This window comes from Rhinolophus sinicus, chromosome 13 (assembly GCF_057876585.1).
Source record: "Rhinolophus sinicus isolate RSI-liver-muscle chromosome 13, RSI-T2T, whole genome shotgun sequence".
Lineage (NCBI taxonomy): Eukaryota > Metazoa > Chordata > Mammalia > Chiroptera > Rhinolophidae > Rhinolophus > Rhinolophus sinicus.
The window spans coordinates 29,024,879-29,051,135 of NC_142513.1; the positions used below are offsets into that span (position 1 = coordinate 29,024,879).

Consider the following 26,257-nt stretch of genomic DNA (forward strand, 5'->3'; position numbering starts at 1 on the left):
TTACGTATAACAATTATTTTTAAACTACAAATACAAATTGTATATATCTTTTCAGAATTTAAGATTCCTCTATCCCCCTCTTTCTCTTGAAAAATCACATTAGCAACAGCTATTACATGTAGCTGGAGCAACAGAATTAGAAATTCATCATTCTGGAAACCACAATGAAATATTCGATTCAAGTAAGGTCATGTATCTTAAAGCCCCACAGATTACTTGCTAATCACAAAGTGGGATCTTTTCTTCATAATTGATGTTTAGTGTCAGCACGTTAATCAAGTGCTCAAGCTCAACATCACTCACAGTGACAGTATGTGTCTTCTGATGGGAGAAAATGTAAAGTCACAGCGTCACCTATGAAGTAGTCTTGCCATAAATGTCTAACCCGAATCATGCCTCTAGGCTAAGCTCCAAGTTTATAGACAATGAAGAAAAAATAAGTTAAATGTCACAATAAGGAAACACCTAGCCAAATCTCTGGTCTGCTCTCTTGAGAATATCAGTGTCATGAAAAAAACGGAGACTATTCTAAATTGAGGGTGATTAAGACAGATAACAACCAAATGCAAATGGTGAACCTTGATTAGATCCTGGTTCAAAAATTATAAAAAGACATGTGGGAAATAATTAGTGAGATTTTAATATACTGAAGTATTAAAGAGTAAAGTATCATGTCTGCAACTTATTTTCAAATGACTGAGCAAAAGAAAAAGTAATAAAAATATAAATACATATACTCATATGAATGTGTGAACACACACACGGAGAGACCCAGGTAGGCCAAAATGTTATCTGTTGATTCCAGGTGGTCAGTTCATGGGTATCAATATCCTAATCTTCAACTTTTTCATATGCTTGAAAAAAATTCAAAATAAAAAGGAACAAACTTTTGTATTTAATGTTCAACATTTACAGTACCTGGTTCTTGAATGACATCTACCTTCCCCACACTGATATGAAGTATTTCACCATTCTTTGCAAATGTCTCCCATTCTGAATCAGTCTGCTGGCAGGATGGACACCAAGGGGCATAACTATAAAAGAAGAATAGCTAATCAGTATAGACATATGAAAAATGTCTGTGAAACAAAATAAATAGAATATTTAAACTAAAAAAGTAAATCCTTAACTAAAGGGAAGCACAAAAGCAAGCTTTTACACAGTCATTTGATATAGGAAAAACAGAAGCACTGCCCTCCCCCCATACTAGAATTTAATACATCAATATTAATTCCCTGGGAAAAAAATTAGCCAAAGTTTAAGATTTTCACAAACTCTTGTAATATATAAAATATATTACAAAATATTTTATTTCAAAGTCATTCTTACCATCAACCCAAATTTTGTCATTTTCTAGGTTGCTTTTTGATTTTTGAGGGAGAACACTGTTTTGACTGTCCCACTGAAAGACAGCAATTTTCACAAGGGTGTCCCTCAACGAGCCAAACCAGTTTCAGATCCATCAAAGTTAGAGCTCTGATGAGCAGAGACAGAAGACCTGTTGCTAGTGAGTCCACGACAGTGTGAGTCATTTCTGGCAGTTCTGAACTAGTCCAAGGAAGACAGTAGAAGCTATGGACTCAACCAGCTCTACCAAACACTTTCTTCAATAGGAGTTAGAAATAACAAGTCTTCAACCAGAACCGTGGTTTTTACATTTATTTTTTCATTAAATAAACATGAATGGAGCACCATGCTAGAAGCTGAGGTTATTACTGTGAACGAGGCAGACATGGCACCCCCTCTCCTTATGGATACAATCCAGACATGAACATTGGTAAGTACAGGAATGACTACACTCCAGGTGGCAAATGCCCGTGACTGAGTGTGGAGTGCTCTGCAGATGGTCAGGAGCTGGGTGAGCTCAGAAGGGCCCACAGAGAAAAGGCATCTATGCTAAGCACTAAAGTACAAGTGACAACCAGAGAGGGGTCGAAGAATGTTCTAGTCTAAGCAGAGAGATCAGTATATGTGAACCTCCAGAGTACTGAGAGATGAGAGTGAAGAAATCTACAGCCCTTTAAAATTGTATAAGGAGTAAGGATTTTATTTGAAGTTCCATGGTAAACCCTAAAGAGGTAAGAGCATTATGATCAGATTTACATGTTTGAAAAATCACCTGGCAGCTCTGTGAATAACGGATCAGGGAAGGATAAGATGGAAGAAAAGAAAAGAACTGGATGGCTGGGCCGGCCTCCTGGCAATATGCTAGTGGCCTCATTCTGCCCTCCCATAGTACTGGAAAATAACACAAATATTCAGACTTAAAGCTCTGAAGTGGTCCAGGATTTCACCTGCAAATGGTAAAATGGAAATCCAGAGAAGTTTGCTGTTTAGAAAGTATAGTGGATCGCATAGCATTCTCTTAAAAGATACATCCAAGTCCCAAACCTCAGTACCTGTGAATGTGACCGTATTTGGAATAAGGGTCCTTACACATATAGTCATTAAATTGTGGATCTTGGGATGAGATCACCCTGAATTTAGGTTAGGCCCTAAATCCAGTGACTGGTGTTCTTATAAGAGAAAAAAAGACGGAGATTTGACACAGAGGCACAGGGAGAGGCCATGTGAAGATGGAAGCAGAGATTGGTGTTAGGCAGCTACAAACCAAGGAATGAGAAGGATTGCCAGGAGCCAGGAGAAACCAGAAGAGGCAGGGACTGGATACTCTCATAGAGACTCCAGAGGGAACCATCGATGCCAACATGCTGACTTGGATTTTTGGTTGCTAGAATTATGAGGGAATAAATTTCTGTTGTTTTAAGCTACAAAGTTTGTGGTAATTTGCAGTAGCTCAAAGAAACTAATATAGAAAGGGAGATGTCATTTGAAATTAGAAGAAATTGAGATCAGATATTCCTTATGAAGACTTAAAGAGCTAGCAGGCCTATGCTTCATATAAATTATTATGGAACAAATAAAACATTTGCTGGAAATCCGTATTAAAATACTAACATAGGACACAATTAAAAGGAAAATTAACATTTACAGACTAATGTCACAAAAACATACTAGTACAACTGGAGAGACATTTTGTTTTTCTTAATGATACTCAGAAGAAAAAAGCAGTAAATAAAAGAAATTAATGAATGCTCACAAAATAGAACAGGATACTCCAGGGGGAAAAAAATCTTTAGGCACTTTGAATAATATTTCATGATATCACTAACTAGACTTTATATATTTTAAATCTGCTTAAATTATACTTTTAAAAATCTTTAACTCAAGTCAAAATATGGAGAAAATAAATGCAGTAGATATTTAAAAAAAAGATTTGGTATCACTGAATTGTTTACGCACAATGGGTGAAAATGTTTTCATAAGTAAATTATGCTACCATGGAGTAGAGAGCAGAGGGTGCCAAAAAAATGTATGCAGTGGACACTTTGGTCAGCGTTGCTTAAGCAGTGGTTCACCGTAACCGGAAGTGTCTGAACGTTGATGGTAACCACTTTGAGCACCTCCTGTAATTGCAGAAGTCAAATATGACTTGTATTATTCATCTTTTGTTATCGGTATACATTGAGTATTACAATTTTAAGTTTTACTTTCCTAAAATGTGTATACATGTTTTTGGCACCCTCTGTAGATGAACTAAGATTGGCAATATATTGATAAGCATTGAACCTGGATGATGGATGATGGGGGATTCACTATACTACTCCTTATATGTTTTGTGGATGTTTGAAAATTTTCATAATAAATAGATTTTTTCAAAGACTTGCTTAAAAGGAAAGATATAACCAAGTTCTAACTGGGCAGGCTCAGCACTGTAAAACTGTCAATTTCCCCAATTTACTCTCTATTTTTTCCACTCCGGAATTATTTTTACAAAAATTCAGCATCTATTATTTCTACATTACAAGAGGAAAGGGGCAGGGGTGAAACAGAGGTAGGAAAGAATGCCTGGAAAAGAAATCTCTCTCTCTCTCTCTCTCTCTCTCTCTCTCTCTCTCTCTTTCTCTCTCACACACACACACACACACACACTCACACACAGTAGAAAAAATGCCTTAGGAATGGAAACAAAGGGGAAGAGTGCTAAACAATAGATCAAATTCTGTAATAAGATTTAGGCTCAAAGGTGCTGTCAGGTCATCACTGACAAATCTTTTATCCTGAATTGAGTAGAAGAAGCATGTATTGTGTAAGTGCCATTCAAAACTCAATGTAATCATGTATACAAACCAACTTTGTTGCAGAACAACAACAAAGGGATAATTGGGCAAGATTTTGATCTTTGACATTATAAAAAGGGTTAAAGTGTTAAAAAGTCAAGGCTAGGGGGAAAGATACCTTTATTTCAGGAACAGTGCTGAGACTGGGCCGAGCGCAGAAGAGAAAGGGCTGCCCAAAGCAAGGTGTGCATTTCTCTCTCCTGCTAGGCACTTGGCAAGCACAGCTGTTCATCCTCTCTAACTCCATCTCTAGAAAAGCCTAGTATCGTCAATTCCAAGATCATCGTACAAGGTCATCCATCTTCCCATTACAGTTCATTGTCCAATCCCTGAGATGCCAGAGACATGGACCAGAGATCATGGTCCTAAATCTTTGGATTTCTTAAAACATTCTATCTCTACATTTCCAGGGCAAAGTATATTCCTGGTATACAGTAAGTATTCAATAAATGTTCGCTAAATAAATGAACAGAGTATAAAGACAATTATTTTTTTCATCTGGGAAAAGTTATTTTCTACATTTCCAAATAGTAGGTGAGACTGGGGAAAGCAGTTGTCAAACTTTAGGGGAGGAAAAAAACAACACTTTATTATTAAGTACTCTACAAAGGCATTTCAGTATACTGGATAAGAGTTCTACAGGAAGATTCAGTAAAAGCAACCACAAATTAACCATGTGACTTTGGGCAGGTTAATAATTGCTCCGTGCCTCAGCTTCCTCAATTGTAAAATGGAGTAAACAGAAGCTACCTAAGAAAGTTACTGGGTGATTAGATGATACATGTAAAGCAGGCACATATCAAGAACAATCATTAAAACAAATTATATTTGTAATGTACTACTTGGTTTATGTTAAAAAAAAAAAAAATCAACCGAGTAAATCTGAAGATCTAATTTGGTTTATTAAGTGATTCATGAATTGGGGAGAGGAACTAGACCAACTGGGTCTACCAACTAGACCAGACCTTTAAGGGGTTGTATGAAATGGAAAAGTTTTGAAGAAAGAAAGGTGGGGCAAGGGAGCTATTAAGAAAAGAAAGGATTGTTTTTGAATCAGGACATCTTTTCTTTGCGGGAAGAGAATTGGAAGGCTTTTTATCATACAGGTTACCTCTTCCTTGGGGTTGGGGAGTGGTTGCATGGAAAGATTACCTGACTGGTGCTTGACCAGAAAATTCCAGACTGGTTAAGATTATGTTTCTGGAAGAGTATGAAACTGCAATTAGAGCTAGTATTGAATTCAAGTTTGGTATCATGGGCTTTTAGCAGAAGTAACACCATTTTGGGCCTGCGGTTTTCTCTTTAACATTTCCAAGACACTTATGACATTAGCTCATCTGAACCTTACAAACTCACTGTCAGACAAGGCAGGTTTAGAAAGACTTGCTAAAGGTCACCTAAAACCACACATAACAAAAACCCAGATGGAGGTATTTATGTGATTAAAAATCTCCAAGGAAAATAAGAACTAAGATCAACAGACAGGGAAAGGGAGGGAGAGGGGAGAGAGAGAGAGGAAGAAGAGTGAGAAGACAAAGAGAAGGAATAAAAAATAAATTAACAAAAATAAGGAAGAAATCTTGAAGTATAATGTAATGAACTCTAGATCCTCTTTGCTTTGCTTCCCTAGGCCTGTTTTCACATGCAATTCATGGACACATTTGCTACCTCAGTAATTATTAAATCTTACAAATTTCATCATTAAAAAAAAAAACAAAACAAACCCAGTCGCTAATCTCCAGACAGGCTATTATATAAATTGGGTTTTTTGTGATATTGACCCTTAGACATACAAAGGCCATTGAGGTAATTTTAGATTTTCGATTTTCTATGTAGCTGCTACCCACTGGTCTGTAGTATAGTTAACACCATTCTTTCTGAGGGTTCATCAGAGCTTATTGTGTTGGATCGTTCATTCACTTAGTGTATTCTTTTGGTGGTAGAGATAAGCCAGCTCCAAGTCTCAGGTGTGGGAACTGGTGCCCTTTTGTTGTTGCAGCTTTTTAAAAATTATTGGTATTCTTTTGTATTTAAAGGACAGTCATTTAGGCAGTAATTTAGAACCTACTATAAAATACCTCCAGGGACCAAATGAATACAAAGAAGGAAAGTCATGTGACTTCTATGCTCTTCTTTCTCTGTCTCTTTCTGTGTATGTATACATATGTATATAAAAATGTAATTTTTCATGTACATATGCATGAATAAAACTCACCAGAAAGGACTAAGTATAAGCTTCATTTATATTAGTTAAAACTAGTTCACAGTGGCAGTCTTCTAAAAACTATAAATAACTGACTCATCTGACTTCGTCTTTTACATATAAATTAATCCTTCTTCAATTTAAGAGCCTCCAAGAAGAATTAGTACCTTCATAGTCATGGAAACTGTAAGACAGTATCTTTCTTATTCAAACTTTTTGCAGATGTCAGTGGTACATAAAATTAGTAAACTTCATAAAAAACATTTGAAACATTCCAGATAGCAGAAACACTGTTAAGTCACACTAACGTGGATATTAGTCCACTGTTTTTCACTATTTCTGGGAAACAAAATTCAACAACATGCTTCCGTTCGTCTGCACATACAAGTTACACCTAAATTCTGCTGTACGAAAGATGGTTAAAGGTCCTTGATTCTTTCATTGTATTAACTCAATTTGGCATGAGATTTCATTAAGTGTACTTACTAAAACACTTCAGGGAAGGAGTTACTTAAATATATTTCCTATAAATAAAATTTGACTAAAAATACATTTTTATTCCCCAGTAATGGGCAATTTTTCTTCTGCCTTGGCTTGAATTTTACCAGTGTTTCCCAGCAGATTTTCTTTTCCTATCCTTGCAGAGATGATATAAGCAGTGACAAACAGTCAATTTTCACTCAGAACTTAGTTTGACCAAAACGCTCAGAAGAATCTTGAGAATGAAGATGAAAGAGGTATACCTGTACTAGGTTCATCTTTCTATGATTTAATAAATGAAACTAAATCAAAATGGCAACAATTAAACCTTTACTACATCAAGTGCTATTCTTTTTTCTGGAAAACCTCTTCATGACCCAAGAGTTGAAAGTCTTACGCTCAGATGTATTTGTTTAGAAGATCATTTCTAGGAAAATCATAAGATGTAAAGGAAAAATAAAAATTGACGGCTCTACTAAAACCGTAACACTTGCTGAAGAAAATGGCATTCACTACTTTTACTAGAATGAACACTCCATGAAGGTGCTGCCTGGTGCACGGCTTATCTAGGTCAGAGCATAGCAGGTCCAGGCCACGGTAAATGTTTATTACATCAATGAACAATGGTAGATGACCTAGACAGTGATTATCCTTAATACCTAAGAAAATATATACAGAAGTTTCCTTCAGCAACATACTTGAGGAAGCTCTTAATAAAAAGTAACAATTAAAGTATATTACTGTAAGGGTGAAATTCAGTAAATCATAGACTTAGCTAGTTTGCAGTTTGACTCACCACATAGCCACCTATCTAGCCCACCTGTAATTAAACCTAGCTAGTTTGCAGTTAGAGCTGCCCTGATAGTCAGCTATTTCTGTTTCTCCCCTCACTGATTAACTAAAGAATTGTTTTGTTCCCTTTCTCAAGGCTACACGTAGCTCATTAATCCACTTAATTAACAAAATCCTAACCTGGAAAGGGCAATTTCTTAATCCCCAGGTACCCAGACATCATAATACACATAAAGCCCCAGGCCAAGCGGCTGAGTCTCAGTCCATAGTCCGGAGATAATATCTTAAAACAGACCAGGCCCCAGGAAGGATGTCAGCCCTGGGTGACCGACTTCCCCTTTCCTCTGTTCTTCTTGTTTACCTATAAAACCTTCTGAGCTGTCTAGGAACGGGGAGGTGGTCTTTGGACAGGGGTCCGCCATCCTTCCAGAATGCCAGCATTCGGAATCAACCTGCCTTTCTTTCCACCAACCATGTCTCTCGAATTTTTACTTTTTCAAGCAGCAGGCAGCCAGACCTCAGCACAGTTATTCATTCATTCACCTAGTCGAAAAGTATTTATTGAATATCTAGTACTTGATAGTTATTAAGACTCTTGGGAGAAACAGAAAGAAGAAAACCTTAGTTCCTTTCCTTAAAAGCTTATCGTCTAGAGGAGGAGTCAGACAAAAGCCTAGTAAAAAAAACACATAAACTGATTTATAATTAAAAGTTGTAATATGGACTATGCTAGATACAAAGAAGGCACAGTGATACGGACCATGCTAGAGACAAAGAAGGCAACCCCTTGGGGGAGTTGGGAAGACAGAGCACCTGTTTGAGTGCTAAGGAGTGTCAGGAGTGAGCATACAGCAATAATGTTCTCCATTTGCAGAAACTAGAGAAATGCTAAAACCAAGGAAAGGCCTCTGAATCCCACAGGGTAAAGACCTCCCCTTATTGGGCCAGGGTGCTGGCTAGCTGACAGCCTAAGCATGAATCAGCCAGATTCTGTACCTTCCTTCAGGCCTCCCCACTACTCAGCTACTCTCTCTGGCTTGAACCAGGAAGTGCAAACCTCAGGCCTCCATTCTAGTTCTGCTTTGCCTACAAGTTAGGAAGTAACCAGCCTTCGTGAAAACTTTAATCTTTTCAAGTTTTCTTCTCTCCTAATGAAAGAGAATGAGAATTCTGCCTCTGTCCAAAGGTCATCTCCCTGTTCCTAGATTGCTGGGATGCTCAAATAACACGGCGGCATTCAGAACATGTGATGGACGCAACGTAACCGTTTACGGTGACAAATGATGATGATGACGACCACTGATATTGATGCTGATGGAGGTGATATGGATGAATACCCTTTGGAGGAACAACCTGAAATCAAATACTATTAGTTGGCTTATGAGCTCCTCTTTTGCAATTTTTGAATACCCATGACAATATCTAGGGCAGTGGTTTTCAACCAGAAGCATCCGGAAATGTGCATAAGGGATGGAGGTTGTTAAGTATTTTTGATGTCACATGATTACTAAAATGTAATTAATAGCCAGGTACTCCAAAGGTTCTGTATTGTACTGTGTGGGCCATCTCCACATATCAAAGAACCGTCCAACCCAAGATGCCAACAGTGACCTGGTGAGAACCACTGCTGATTGCTGGACAGACAAGAAGCATTCAGTAACTAGTGGCTGAATAGATGAACGCCACATATAATATTTAATTCCTTCAGAGCACAGTAGACAGTGAAGCCCCTGAAATCAAGGAATACAGCTCATTCATCTTCATCTTCCTGGGTCCCCAAACCTGAACCTGACACACAACAAGCAGTTAATGGCTTTCTCAAACATTCAATCAACAAATCAAGATAATCGGTTAAAGTGCAAGAAATTCTAACTATTTCACACTGGTAAGGTAAGGCAATGATGTTGAGCATGTTCTCTCTAGGTATCAGGACACCGGAAAACAACATGAAAACCTCGAGGTCTTAGGGAAATAAATGAGGTTTTCCTCCATCACCAGGTGACTAATTTCAATTTTGAAACATTATCATCCCAAGAACAAAGTCACAAAGAGTAGTGCTTTATAAAAATCTATATACGTTACAGAAGTAATTTAACCCAAAGACATTCTTTTCCTCTGGATATCAGTCTAAAGGTAGGAGGTCAAAATTAAGCTATTTGGATATCTTCATATTTCTTTTAGGGGGAAAAAGGCACCAGAACAGTAGACAGAATGTATTATATTCCATACTTTTGTGTTTCAAAAGAACACAAGTAGTATTCTCAAAAACTGATAGAATGAGAACCAAGCAAGTGTTTAAAATAGCAAAAGGTTACAAAGCAACTGAATGAAGTATACTATGGAACAATGGAAATAGAGAAAAGAAAACATTAGAAGGCATTTTAAAAATAGATAATCTTTCCTAACCCTGAGAAAGAGCAAACTTTTCATCAGAGGTTAAGGATGAAAAAAGCACAGCAAGCCAATTACAGCGACATGGCAAAAATAGGGGTAAAAATTATAAAACAATATATGAAGGCAAACAAGAAGATAAAAAACAGAATATACAATAACTCCACCGCATTAAAGAAAATGTAAATATGTAGTAATGGAAGAATTTTTCAGATCTTAAAAAAGGTTTCAGAATTGCAAATATATTTTTAACTGCTAGTTCTCCTTAGCAAAGAAGTGCTTTTCTAAAAACTGAAATTTGCAAGGATCCCCTGCAAAATTGACTGAAAGACAAAATAAAATAATAATAAAGTAATTCAATTTTACAATAGTAGTTTTCATGTCTCAGAGCAGACAAACATTGCTAGGTCCTTAAAAATAAATTAGTGATACCAGTATAACCAGGAATTACATTATAGGAGCTTTGTATAATGCAGGACATAAAAAATTCTGAGAAAAGAGGCAGCATATAAGCAAATGAATAAATAATTGTCATTCAAAGTAATGTCAAATTTTTGATACTACCAGAAAGCCTATACTTACTTCTTTAAAAAGTTAAGTACATCCCCTGACAATCTGGATCCCTAAGAATCTCCATTTATTATGACCAGTTAGCCTGAACAAAGTGTTAACATGGGAGCTAGTATTAACACATTTTGTTTTTTTTCTTTTACATACATCAGGAAAAAATATCTGATAACTTATTGACTACTTGTTTGACTTCTTAGAAATTTATAGTAGGCCTATAATGGTGCGGGAATATAATGAATTTTATAATTTTTAATGTGTTAGATTTTGTCAAAGGGAAGAGAGGGAGTATCACAAACAGATGAGAGCCACAATACTTCTTCAGCACGAGCACCTAAGTTCTGGTATATAGAAAGTTGGATGCAGCGATGTAAATCCTCTTTCCTTTCAAGCCTTGCATCATATTCTGAAGTGTACTGGATCAAAACAGAACTTATACTAAAATGATCACACTGTCTACACAGCTTACTCCTGGGTTTCAAGTCTCATCGTGCATCACAGGCCAAACATATTCCATACAAAGGACATATGACAAGCTTAGAGCAACTGATTACTATACCCAGGCTTGTACAAGTCAAATGAAGTAAAATGTGAAATGTCAACAAGGCCAAATATAGGAGTTGTTGATTGTTGCTCATTTATAAGCTTAACTTGGCTTACACTTACCTCAGCTTTAGTGTTCTTAGTTCTTTAACTTAAAAAATACATACATATAGCTATTCCAAAAGGAACTAGAAAGGAGTTGAGGCCTTTCTGCTTTGACTTTCATCATGTACATACACAAACTCAGTTTTAATTAAAAAAGTGACAACTAGAAAAACTCCATTTTGTAAGCACTTACTGAATAAAGAACTTTCTGTAGTGCTGACAAAATGCAGCCTCTCTAAAACTCTAAGAATTATTATAAACATGACAGTGCAGAATAAAGCTCCCTTGACTTTAAAAGTTTCTCTCTTAAATGAAAAATGATCTGCTCACCTCCATCCAAAGTCGTCTATTTTAATAAATGCTTCATGTCTACAGATCTCTTTAATAATTTCATTGATTTATTGTCATACCAAAGGCATTTACTTCAAAGTTTAACATATTTCCTTCTTTGTGACCAAAAGGTAAATGCATGTTTCAACAGGCAATGTGCATGACATTCTTCCAACAATGTCATCTGCTAAGTGACACAACTTTTGCCCCTGATCTCACATGGGGTGCTCCACAAGCACCTGCTCACAATCTAAATTGAAACGTCCAAAATTTGGTCTTGGACATATAAAGGAAAGATCCAATTCTGTGAGTGTCTGTATCATCAACAAAAAATTAATTCTCAAATAGTAGGGATCAAGTATGTATGTTGCTGAGACCACAGGCTAAGGAGATTTGGTATCAGTGATCATCTCTCCATTCTTCCTTTTCTCTGCAAGCCCATCATGATGACCTCTCAAGCCTATCCTGACATCTGTCCACTGTCTACTTCCAATCTTTCAAATGGTCACTTCTTTCTAGAAGTCAATTTTAATCTAGGATAAACAATCTCTTGCCTGCCCCTAACTCAAAACCGTACTTTCCCATCTCCTTCAAGGAAAGGCACGATCCACGATTTACCTACTTATTGTTCAAAGGGGCAATTTACTAACGTTCTTTTCCTTATCACATCAGCACAATTACGTTTTGATATCTACCCATAAAGTCCTACTTCTAAAAACTACATCAACGCTTATTTGAAATCGTGTTTGAAAACTTGAAAGTCACCCATATTTGTTTTACTTTTCACAGGGACATTTCGGGGTCTTCAAAACGAAGACTAACATACTTTATACACGCTCTTCTGCCCAGGACCGTGCTGCAATTATTCATTCAACAAATACATTGCCTACCCCACGTTATGTATGTGTATAGCATCAAAATGTCATTGAATGACCGCCCTTTCTCCTCTACCTATATACCTATATCAAAAGCACGCAATTTTCTTGCAGATTTTCTCCGTTGCCCCTCCTCCCTTGGGTAAACTGCTCACCCACCTCACCCGTAAAACTTTTCCCTAAAGCAGAGGGCGAGCAACGCGGGGGAGTGGAGGGAATGCGACAGGCTCAGCTGTCACCGCGGGGGGCCTGGCGCGCATGCGCAACACAAATGGCCGGACCCTCGGTGCCGCAGGTCGGTAGCAGAACCGGCCCGGGGCCTGAGATCGAGCCCAGCCGGTCGTGCAGCTTCGTGAGCGGCCCTCTTGGCTGTGGGAGGGCAGCGCCTGCGAGGGCAGTGTGGCGTGCGGGACGGGCATCACACTCACAATTTCAGCATCCACTCTCCCTCCATCACCAGCGTCCAGTTGGAAGCGGTCATGGGCAGCACCAAGCTCTGCTCCTCCGGCATCACGGCCTGCTTGGGACCGGCCTCTGACGCCGCCGCGGTGACCCAGGCGGCCAGGAGCGCCGTCAGCAGCGGGCCGCAGGGCCCGCCCGCCATGTTGGTGCGTGGAGCAAGTTTCCTCAGCAGGGCGTCTTGGAAAGTGAGCAGCGGGCTCGCAGCCTCGTTCGCCGGCCCAACTGGGCCTTTCCAAGTAGTAGAAGGGGATGGCGGGTAACCTCGCCTACGCCGGGCCGCCCAGATAGGCTGGTTTCTTTAGGCGGCTGGCGGGCACCGCCTCTTAAGAGCCTGGGCCCGCCAAGGCCACGCCCCTTCCCGCCTCGACTGATTGTTGCCCGGGGTGTCGGTTGCCTAGGCAACGGCGCCCTTGCTTGCAGACCCCTACGCTGAAAATAAACAGAAGATCTAATGTTGCCTTAGTTAGAACTTAGACCAGACCGCACGTGCTTGGGTACCCAGTGAGGAGGGTTGACGCGTGTGGGTTTTCTATAAAGAAACGGCGAGTGTTTTAAAACCTCACCCCCTTTTTAATAGTAGCATCAACAACAGTGAAACTGCAAAACACTGCTTAACGAAAAATGGAGGAATATAGTAGGCATCTCTTGCTGAAAGGGAGAGGAAAGTTAAAGTACTGTCTGCCTGTGTTTATTGAAATATCACTGTCTAATATTAGAGGTGATAGCGAAACTAGACTATGCAGTTGTATTTTTTTACAAAAATAATTTTAATTTTATAAAACCTTTATAAACGTGGGTACTATATTGCCAGTTGGAATTAAATGCACCTCTCACTTCTCTAGGCTACAGTTTTGTCAGATCTAAAATGAAAGTATCCTTGAATGATTTCCACATTTCTTTCCAGATACATATTAGGTGCATCTATACCTCCAGGCCACCGGCACCCTTAGTGTGTATGACTGAACTACAATTAGAGGGTTGGAAAGCTTTTCAAAGTGTGCTTTATAAGAATTTATTTGGTGTTCAAAGCATAAAACGGAGTAATGTGATCAATATATTATGGGAAAAAATGTGATTTCTGTGCTAGACTTAAAACAAAGACAGCTATACAACTAAGAGTATTGCAGGGCAGGAGATTAATCTCCAATCGGTGCTTATAGGAAAGAAAGATTAATTTTTGTCTTCAGACAAGGTTTTACTTGAATTAGGTGGTAATTAGTAGTAGCTAAATTCTACGTGGAACCTGCCCTTATCAAAATATAACTCAAATTTACAAGCTATTGTAAATTTGGACAATGTTCTTGCAATAAAGTTTACTAAGAGATACTGTTATTGTATGCAGATTAATCCTATAAACTCAATGGAAAAAACTTATTGTGCTTATAAAGAGAAAGGACTCATAATTGGTATTCTATCATTCAGTACAGCTTTTGTATATAATAATGTGATTGGTTAAAAAACTTCTTAAAAATTGCATCTGATATTAAGGAATGACTGTTAGTTTTGTTGGGTGTGATAATGGTGTTATGACTATATATTTTTAAATTTTTATTGGTTACAGATAAATATTTATGATTGAAATAATATGATGTCTAGAATGTTAAAAAACTTTAAAATACTCGAGAAATAACATTGGAGGAGTGAAAGGAGGATGGACAAAACAAAAATGGCACAATGACAATTAGTGTTAAAGCTATTAATAAATTCATTTTTGCTATTGTATCTACTTTTCTGTATGTTGGGCAATTTGTAAAACTAAAAATTAAAAAGAGAATATCTGAAGCACAAAATAAACTGATTTCAGAAGCCTTTCTTATATATAAAACACAAATATGTGTTCAAAAATTGCAATGGGGTAGCATAGATGAGGGACAGAGTGATTGCTCTCAAACCATATTAACATCTCAGCCTGACACTTCCTACCTGTGTGACTTAGGGCTAAAACTAGTTAACACCAAGCTTCTGTTTAAATGAACATAATAGTAGAACACACTGCATATGTTGGCTATGAAGATTCAAAGAGATAAGTAGAATGTCTAGCACATGGTGTGGTTCAATAAAGGTTATGTATTGTTATTTGGGGGCAATAACATACTACAATGCTTCTAAGCCTCTCTATTTTTCCTAAGTTAAAGTCAAATTCACTGACCCAGGCACCCAAAGTCCTTCACAATCCAGCGTCAGTTTTGCCCACTTCATTATCCACCATTCCCCAAACACGTGAGGAACTGAGGCCTCAGTCTACAGCTCTGAAGGACTGAATCTTGCAAACAACCACAACAGTGACCTAGCAGCAGATCTTTCCCCTACTCTTGAGATGACTGAGCCTTAAGAGTAACCCAGAGCCCGAGGGAACAGCTGAACTGGGTCCTCTAACCAACAGTAACTATGAAATAATAAATGTTGTTTTAAGCCATTAAGATTTGGGGTAATGGGTTATGAAGCAATAGGTAACTAGGTCAGTGCTCATCCTTTTCATTTTTAAAGAATAGAATTACAGTTTTAAGAGGACTGGTACCTGGTACTGAAAGAAAGAACTTTTGTTCCTAAAGTAGTTTCTAATGGTGGCCCTGAGGGGCAGTTATGGTTACACAAAAATACATGGCTGCTAGTAGGAAAAGGAATTCTTTGGATTCTGATGAGGTGACGCAATAGCAGGAGAGAGAGGATGAATGTGGTAGGTGCATATCCAATTCTATTTCCCAGCGTATGGAAGAGGGTAACTTCCATACCCTCTCTGAAGTTAAGCCTACATTGTAAAAGTTCTGTCCAATGGGCTGCAAGCACCAGGGATGTGTCTGTACCACTTGCAGGTTGAAGGAATTAATCACTGGTGCAAGATGCTCCAGTGTTCCTTTCTCCTGCTGTGGAACTTTTAGTAAAGGATCATGATCTAAGAGTCTACAGGATCAGAGAAGCCTGAATTGTTAAGATAGGTCATGAAGAATAGTTGCCCTGAATGGTTGGTCCCCTGTATTCTTAAAGGACTCTGCATAGGCAAGAAATACATTTTTATTGTGATAAGCCTATTCAGGTTATCCATTGTTATATAACTAACTTCTCCAATATTGGGTCTCAGGGTTCTGGGGGTTGATGGGCTCAGCTGGGCTGTTTTTCCCTGGGTTTCTTCATAGGGTGGCAGGCACTTGGAGACTAGGGCTAAGACTTTGAAGTCCTTTGCACTCACATGTCTAGCACCTTGTAGAGGATGACTGGAATTGGTAGAGGATGGCTGGAACAGCTGGAGACTGATAAGACATCTCTCTTATCCAAGCAGCCTCTCCATGTGGCTACTTGGGCTTGCTTCAGCATGGCAGCTTGGGGGTTATACTTATTTTTTTCTAGAGTGAGGGTTCACAGAGGCCCTAGTGGAAGCTACATTGCTTAAGATCTCACTTCAGAAATCTGAAAATGTCACTTCTGTCATATTCTATTGGTCAAACAAATCACTAAGGCCCAGTTCAGATTAAACGGAAGAGGAATTAGATTTTGCCCCTTAACAAAGAGCAGCAAAATAAATCTTTCATCTATCAAAAAGCTACTCTGAAAAATTGGAATTGTTTGTCACTGAAGCATAATTTACCCTGCTCTGACTAATTTACTATCTTCCTTTGATGATGTAGCCCAGAGCAGCATGGGGAGGTTTAGGAGGGGTGATATTTCCAGAGAGCAGAGTGGAAACTACCTTTCCCCTTTTACCTTTTGTGGGTAGGCCTGCCCTGTGAGGTGCCTGTTTGGGCAAAAGGTATTGGAAAGAATGTTTTTCAAGCCTTTGGGTAGCCGCATGCTTTGACACCATGGTATTTAAGCAGCCATGGGGCTCCACAGGATTTGTGTTAAACTTGTCCCCAAAAGACTCAAAAGAATATGGTGAAATTTATATAAACAGACTCATAAAGATCAGATATCTGTTTTTTGTACCCTGAACCCTTTTTACACATTGAATAGTGAATGTGAGAAAACAATTTACCAAGCAAGATAAGAACATATATTTCAGTGGTAGAAACTTTTAGCACATAGTAGCAAAAAAAGATCTTGATAAAATTGGCAACTTGGGACTTAATATTAAGAGGATAATCAATGAGAGATTAAGAGAGTGTATTCAGATTACAAATTCCATAATAATAGGTATGGAAATAATAAATAATGGTTTTCTTACTGAGCATGGTGAAACTGGTAAGGAAATATTAAATAAACTACACAATGCTGTAAAATTAGTTCAAAGAGTAATAATAGTACAGGAATTTAATTACACAAACAGATTTGCTAAATGCCTTACAGGAACAAGAGGTGGAGGGAGAATTAGAATTTAAATAGGACATTTCCTAGAACAGATGGTAGAAGAAACCATAAAGGATGAAAATGCACTGAATTTTCCCAGGCTAATGATTAGAAACAATTCCAGAAGGAGCCTTGATAAGCCTGTAAGAAATAACAACCCTAGGACCACCTCTTGGTGAAAAAGAATCAACTAATTTTTTCTCAAACTAATAAGTGAGCTCAGGAAAAGCTGCATACAAGAGAAATATACACAAATCAATTATCTTCCTATATACCAATAAGAATTAATTTTAAAATGTAATATAGGCAAATATCTTTTTCAAGAGCAACGGAAACTATTAATAAAGCTAAAGAAACATGTAAGACACACAAGTGTGAAAAAAAGCTAGAAAACATTATGTGGTGGAGATACCAATTTTTCCAACTTAATCTATAAATCTAATGCAATATGATTTAAAATTCAACCAAGGTCTTTTATATAGAATTCTAAAAAAAAAAAAAAAAAAAAAAGAAAAACTATCTTAAATAGGTAATGCTTAAGACTAGCCAACAGGATTTTGTAAAAGAACAATGATGTAGATTTTTCTTACCCTTTCAAATAGTAAAATCTGCTATGAGTTACAATAAAATGGAGAGGTATTGGTGTAAGTAATGGACAGATTAATGGATCAGAGTAAAGACGCAAGAAACAAAATGATATGTATATTTACATATGTTAAAAGGAGTATATTAGTCAAGATAAGGTAAACTTATGCTGCAGTTAATTCACAAAATCAGAGGTCTGACTCATCAAGCTCACTTCTCTGCGTGCAAAATCCACCTTTGATCTCAGAGGCTCTGTAGGGAAGCTGAACACCAGGGAGGATCTTCATAATACATCTGCTTCAATGTGATAGCTCTGCCAACTCCACATGAAGCCACCTCCATGAGAGTAGCAGGGAAAGAGAAAACGAAAATGCTACAAGGAGCGTTTGGCTTCCTTAGTCCAGAAGCAGCACATGCTCATTCAGCTCATAATCCATTGGCCAGAACTAGTCATAAGACTGCGTAATTTATAGGAAGGGTGGTTGTCCACGGGAATATTGATGTACACTAATAACGTCCATAATGGCATTTCATCTCAGTGGGAGAAATTGCATTAATGCAGAATAGTTAGGACAATTTCCTCTTCATCAAGAATATACACACACATACATACAATATAGAGAGGGTGCCAAAAAATGTATACACGTTTTAAGAAAGGAAAAAACTGTTTTAAAATTGTACTATTCAATATATACCAATAATGAAAGATGAATACGAGTCACGTTTGACTTCTGCAATTTCAGGAGGTACTCAATGTGGGTACCATCAAAATAATTTTAATACAGTTTTTTTCTTTTCTTAAAATGTGTATACATTTTTTGGCACCCTCTGTATATTATATATACACACACACCTCAATCTATACATCAAAATACATTTCATATCGACTAATGAAAAAGCACAAAATAACAAATGTTCTTGGAAAAGTTTTGGGAAAAATACTTTTATAATCATCTGGTAGGCAAAGCCTACCTAAGTAACAAATGAAACACTGAGGTCATAAAAAAGATTCTGGTAAATTTGCCACACAATAAAAATAATTTTTAAGTAAAGCCAAACCAGGCAAAATGACCTGAAATATACACAACACACAAAGGTTTAATATACCCCAAATTCAAATTCATAGTTATTCTATGAATAACGAAGAAATAGACATACAACCCAATAGGAAAATAGAAAAAAATGTTAAATAACCATAAAAGAAGAAATACAACTGGCAGCTGAATATAAAAACTGCTTGTTCATACTGCAGATCAAGAAAGTATATTTTATACTTGCTAATACATCAGTTCCCCTTTATCCAGTTATGTTTTCTGAGGTTTCAGTTACCTGAGGTCAACTACAATTCGAAAATACAAAATGAAAAATTCCAGAAAAAAAATTTGTAAGTTTTTAACGGCATGCAGTTCTGGGTAGAGAGATAAAATCTAGAGTCCCACGCCTTCCAGCCCGGTACCCTTTGTCCAGCGTCTTCATGCTGAGTATGCTCCCCCTACCCATTAGTCACTTAGTAGCCATCTTGGTTATCAGATCAAGTGTCTAGGTTTGCAAGTGCTTGTGTTCAAGTACCTTATTTTACTTAACAATGGTCCCAAAGTGCATGATTAATGATGCTGGCAAACCAGACATGCCAAAGAGAAGCTGTAAAGTGCCTCCTTTAAGTGAAAAGGTGAGTAGGGGCAATAAGATATTTTGAGAGAGAGAGAGAGAGAGAGAGAGAGAGAGAGAGAGAGAGAGAGTCTACATTCATACAACTTTTATTGCAGTATATAGTTATATAATAATTGTTCTATTTTTATGGTTAGTTATTGTTGTTAATCTCTTACTTTGTTTAATTTAGGAATTAAACTTTATTACAGGTATGCGTGTGTAGGAAAAACATAGTATATAAAGAGTGCGGTACCATCTGCAGTTTCAGGCATCCACTGGGGGTCTTAGAACGTATCTCCCGCAGGTAAGGGAGGGTACTGTACACTTTATTTGATAATTTCCTCTGATTTTTCTTGGGGTTCAACCAACCGTTATTAGAACAAGTCACCCCAATAGTATAAAATCCTCTTCTATAACTACTTGCCCCTAGTACTTTTTGATTATACTCTCTGATTACATGATATTTGGGAACCTGGCATGTATATATCAATTTTAAAGGAGGATTAAATGGAAACTGGACATGAGGGAGGCATACATTTTATTCTATAGCAATTGTTTCCCTCAAATCTGGCAAATTGTGCACAAAGGGCAAATAACTTTAATGAATGTAAGTATAAAAATTGTCAATAATGTTTGGCGATCTCTAAAAATTACGAGGCCCTGAATATTGGAACATACCTGCTGGTGTCTTCATTTCATTAAAAAAATTGTATGGAGCATATATTGTGTACAGGTTTTGTGCTAGATTCTGTGGGAGCAAGAGAGGAATGAGCCTATTCTTAATGAGCAAGGCACTAATTAATAATGTGTTAAATAATAAAAGTTAAGTGATGTAAAGAAAATACTAAGTGTTGAATGGTCTAGATTATTTCAGAATCGTAAGGCTGAGAATATACCATGAAAGACATTGAACTTTAGAGCTACTCTGCTATGAAAGTAGGAAAAGGACAGATAAAGAAGAGGATCACAGAAAATTCCAGACAGAAAAAAATGCCATGATAACATGAAAATATAATAACTTCTCAGTTTAACTCTCAACTTAAAAAAAAAAAAAAAAAAAAAGGACAAATATCCATTGTCTTTTGGCATTGAGAGGTTGGGAAATCAGGAACTATTGTCTACTTAACACATTCAGTCAAGATTTATTTTTATCGTAGAGAAGAAACTGGAAAGGAACAAAGATGTCCATTGAGTTTATTGTTCTGCTCCAAGGCAATAAAGCATATTAACCAGATTATTAGTTTTTGGTATCTACATAGGAATTTATTTTACATATCCCATTTTAGTAAATATTCTTGATATTTAACCAAATAGTTCCCAAGGTATTTAAATCATGCATTTAAATTTTCTTTTGTTCCGTTTTGTTCACATTTTAGGGAAAGTAGAAAACTGTTCTTTATTTAACACAATTGATTTTATATTTCTAAGTATGATCTTTGTCCCTATTTCAAGCTCTTCTCCCTTTGTCATCATATAAAATTTTGAAATCCAAAATTAGATACAGACACACATTAAAATATTAGATAATACAGGCCAAGTATTCAACATCTTTCATTTTACCTAACAAAATACTTTGGGATAATTTCTTGTCAGGAATTTTTATGTTCCTGATAGAAGCTGGGAAAACAGTTAAGGTATATTCTGTAAGAGAAAACATAACTCAAATACAACTAAAACCAAAGTCCATAGTTCACATAAGTCAGTGCTAAATTTACTACTAAAACATAAACATAATACTTTAAAATCATAAACATAGTAGGATAGACTCTACGTAACACCATTTAGACCAATCACCAGCAGCATGATGGTGTGTGTTCAACAATCCACATCCCTGAGGCCCAAAAGTCTGATTTGTTGAGTTTGCCAATTTCTGTGCTCTAAGTACTCCCACCATTGCTGCTTTCAAACTACCAACTTGTCCACCAACTAGTAAAATTTCTGAAAATGTATCAATTGACTCTTACAAGCTCGTGTAAGACGATTCCAGCATCCCATTGCAAACACTGATAATACTATACTACCACTTAATAAAATGTTTACCCTTTACTTATTATTCCAAGTACTAAAGAAATGGGTTTTAAAAACTCTAAAATACTTAGAAAAATATGTGAATATTGGTATGTGTGTATATATGTTTCACATATTTATGAAGCTAAAATACTATACTTGATTCGATCCTATGCTTTTAGGCATTTATTAACTGTCTTTCTTTTAAAGTTTTTTTAAAACATAACCAGAACATATATGTTTTTAAGTAAACTTTTACATGTAATTGTAACTGGTGTTGAGTTACTGCTTGCGTCTGTTGCTGCGTGTACACACACACACACACACACACTCTTGAGTTTTTAAGTGACTCAATTTAGTACAGGTGGTTGGGCTATAGCAATAATCCTCTTTCCAACATAACTAAATGACGCTTTTCCTATATCCCATGACAGATTTATGACACTGCCTAAACCATAATGAATTATATTAGTTTTTTTCTCAAAATGCCCTTAAAAGACAACATGTACTTTAAAACATCTGTTATACAAAGCATGCACTGTTTTAAGTTTTCACCTTCTACATTTTTTAACTAATAAAAATGAATATAAATCTAAGTAACACTTAAAAATACCTGTCTTTCCCATAATAAAGGGCCAGAAATGTTAGGCTAGTTTTATTTTCTGATGTTTAATTTGAAAGAATAAGTACTTTCTCCATTGATCTTATTCTAGTTCATGCAAAAGAGAGCATTTTCATCACATGATTGAAAGTGTTTAAAAAGTCCTCTTCTAAAGAACACTGTCCCCTAAATCTCTCACAGGATAAAGGAACTAGAGAATAGAAGCAACCTCAAAGAATTAGGGTGAGCAATAGAAAATGTTCCTTCTGGGAAAGGTACACAAACACCCCACCATTTTTTACTTATGTTAAAAGTAGAAATTGATGTTGGCTCCTGTGAAAAAGTAACAATCATTCTTCTAATAGTAGAGATTTTCATTAGAAAATTACTATATAAGTGTTTCTCAATGAAGCATTGGGGAGTAATTTTTGCCCTCCAGCTGACATTTGACAATGTCTGGAGACATTTTGATTGCCACCACTTGGGAGGATATTACTTGCATCTAGTGAGTAGAGACCAGGGATGCTACTAAATCTCTTGCAACGCAGAGGATAGCCTCCCACAATAAAAACCCAAAATGTCAATAGAAACCTTTCACTGCCCAAACGTTCGTATACATGTAAATGCACACAGGTGAAGAAATGGAATATCAGCATCACCACTGAAGGCTCTGACATGCCCCTCTCCAATCACAACCCCCCAATCCCCTCTGATGTGACTTCTATCTCAACTTATGTGGCAATTATTTTCTTTCCTATTTTTATTGTTTTTATATCTACACATGTATCACAAAACACTAGAGATGAGTTTTGAATTTCATATGAATAGAATTTTTATATGAATTTTCTCCCTTCATTAGGTAATCTTTTGCATCTTACTTCTCTCATCCAACATTATGTTAGGGAAGTTTATACATTTTGTTGAATGTAGCTGTGGTCTTTTCCTTTAAATTGCTGCATTATATTTTATGAACAAAATATGATTTAATTATATCATTTAATGTAATTTAATTATGTAATTTAATTATATAAACAATGTTTCCATTGTTTCTAGTTTGAGACTGCCACAGGCAATGCTCTATGGCCAATCTTGTATATGAACCTCGGGACACATGTGTACCAGTAATTCTAAGCATAGGATTGGAATACCAAATCCCAAAGTATGCATGTTTTCAGCTTTCCTAGATAGTATTAAATTCTTTTCCAAAATGGTTGTATGAATTTTTATTTCTACCTGCGGTATGAGAGCCCCTTTTGAATGACATCTCCAATATTTGCTATCGTCAGACCTTTTAATTCTATCAATCGGGTGAGTATGTAATGATATCTCATTGAGATTTTAATTTCTATTTAGCTGATCACTAATGAAACTGAGAACATTCACAAATGTTTATTGGCCAATGGTTCCTTTTTAATTAAGCGCCAATTCAGATCTTTTGTTCATTTCTTTTTCTTCTGGGTTGTCTGATATTTTCTTATTGATTTGTAGTTCTTTATTCTGGGAATTAGTCATTTCTCTAAAGAAGTTACATGTAGTTTGTTTTTCATTAATTTTATTGTGTCATTTTGATAATAAATTTTTTGAAGTTTAAAGGAGATGTATTTACCTACATTTTCCTTTTTGTTAGTGATTTTTATGTCCTATTTAAGATATTGTCTCCCAGTATAAGGCCACAAAGCTAATTTTCCTAATTCTCTTCTATGTATTTTCCAGTTACACCTTTAATTAATAATTCTAATGTTAAAGCAGCCTTTTATTCTGGGGGAGGGGGGGTGCAGGAAGCAATTTCATCATCCTTTTACAAATTTTTGGATTCAGTTCGCCAATATTTAGTCTAGAATTTTTGCATCTATTTTATAAACATGAGTGAGAATAATCCTGAGTTTTTCTTTCTTTCTCTTTCTTTGTGTTTTGATATCAAGAATATGCTAGTTATCAGAAAACATTTACCGTAAAGATATAGTATGTACTCTGATGTTCATTGCAGTATTATTTACGGTAGCCAAGATATGGAAACAACCAAAGTGCCCCTCAATAGATGATTGGATAAACAAGATGTGGTGCATATATGCACAATGGAATACTATTCTGCCATAAGAAAAGATGAAATAGTGCCATTTGCGACAATATGGATGGATCTTGAAATTATTATGCTAAGTCAAAGAAGTCAGACAGAAAAAGCCGAGAACCATATGATTTCACTGATATGTGAGATATAAAACTGAAAGCAACGAAGAAACAAGACAAAAAAATAAACAAAAACTCATAGAGACTGACAAATGTTTAGTGGGGAGGGGGCATGCTTGAAGAGGGTAAAGGAGGGAGAAAAAGAGTATTCTAGTTTATGCAATGAGTTCTCTGAAAAAGTTTTGTGAGACTGCCAGTTTTTTCCCCTTGATTGTAGTTTAGAACTGAGTGGTAAAGTATATTGGAAGGACTGCTGAAGAATTGGATATAGTGTCTTCAGGTTGTCAGGATAAATATGTGAAATATGCTAAAACATAGATACACTCAAATACAGCAAACTTGATTTCTTGGTTGATTACTGTTGCAGAAACATGTCTGCCAAAATTGAATGGGACTCGAAATCAGTGCTCCTTGAACTTATTTGACCACTGAACTCTTCTTGCATCTTAATTTGTGAAATAGAGTATATTTTGTTAATTTAAAACTTGTTTCAGTCAGGATCCAAAGGAGAAGTTTGTTTAATATAGTGTTTTACGTACACCAAATCCTGAATGATATGACAAATACGTGCTGAATTTAAATATTGAAATGGCATAGATTACTTAGTTAATGCTACTTATGTAGTAAAAGCTCCGATGTTGAATTCATGTTATGCATAGAGGAATAAACGGTATGGTTCAGTTATGGAGCAAGAGAACAAGGCTACACCGGAAAGTAATGTCGAAATAACTCTACTTGTATTTCTCAAGTCTTAATGAAAGAGGCACTTAAGCCACGCAGTGCTTCTTTAAAAAATAAAATAAAATAAATTATTAAATATGATTTCTTCTCCCACCCAACCCCTCACACATCAGAGCTGCACTCAAATCTCTCTGCCTCACGCAACTGTCCCTGAAATACATATCCTCCTTTTTTATACTTTGGCTTCCTGTTCTCTTTCTTCAACAAGAGCCCTTAATGTTACTGGCTCACTTAATGGTGGGAGCAAAAACAAGACCGGAGGACACAAAGCCAACTTTACTTCAAAGATGAAGAGAAAACTGAAAAGTCATTGATAAACCAGGGGCTCTGTGGACTTACTGATAGTTACTGATAGATCACAGCATTCATAAAGGTCAATTATGACATGCTAACAAGAACAATTATATGTACATATGAATATTTTACATTTGCAGAGATTTTCTAAGAAAAATTTTTCTTATATTTGACTTCTTTTCTTCTAGAAGTTACCCATCAATTTCTGTGGAATACTAGGTTTCCCAAAAACACAATTTTCACAAAATTTACTGGTTTTTAAAGCATCACTTAATATTTAAATGTATTTTTTATAAATGTATTTTTTAATCATTTCTTTCAAAGTATCATCTCTAAGATGCTTTACATATGCCTTGTTGAAAGTGCACTAAATAATAAAATTGGTAGTTGCAGGATATACCATGTATGTCAACCATATAAAACATATTCAGAAATTGTTTGTGGCCTTAATTCATTAGAGGACTATATCACTTTTAGCCAAGTGAGTTTATATGAATAGTTTCAGCTTCACACATATCACATCAGACACACTTCATAAGCTCGATTTGTAAATGATCAGCTGATGTTTTAGTAAGAACTGTGCTGTAAAATAAGTTTCAGTTGATTCGTTTTCAGAAATTAAAGTCATAACTGGCTGTATATTACTAATGGAAAATACGAGATCTGATGATTAAGTTTGCAAACTTGTTGCAACAATGCTGGCTAACCTTTTTTTGATATCAGAGGGGTTATTCATTATGAATTTGTACCAACTGGACAGTTAACCAAGTTTACTATTTGGAAGTGCTGAAAAGGCTGTGTGAAAAAGTTAGATGACCTGAATTTTTTGCCAACAATTAATGGTTCTTGCATCACAACAATGCACCAGCTTACATAGCCCTGTCTGTATTGGAGATTTTAGCCAGTAAACAAATAACTTGGGAATACTTTGAAGGTCACCATAGTGATATTCAGCAATGAGGTATGTAGCAATTTCTCTAGG

The 26,257-nt window shown here is 36.5% G+C and overlaps 1 protein-coding gene across 1 annotated transcript in view; it reads right to left on the reverse strand.

Moving 5' to 3' along the window:
- Positions 1 to 13,226, reverse strand: part of TMX4 (thioredoxin related transmembrane protein 4) — a 41,190-nt gene extending 27,964 nt beyond the window's left edge. The window contains exons 1-2 of the mRNA XM_019734915.3: positions 12,896 to 13,226; positions 919 to 1,034 (exon numbers count right to left, since the gene is read on the reverse strand). Of these exons, the coding sequence (XP_019590474.3) occupies positions 919 to 1,034; positions 12,896 to 13,071 (292 nt within the window). The 5' untranslated portion in view covers positions 13,072 to 13,226. The remainder of the gene's footprint in view (positions 1 to 918; positions 1,035 to 12,895) is intronic.
- Positions 13,227 to 26,257: the final 13,031 nt, after the last annotated feature.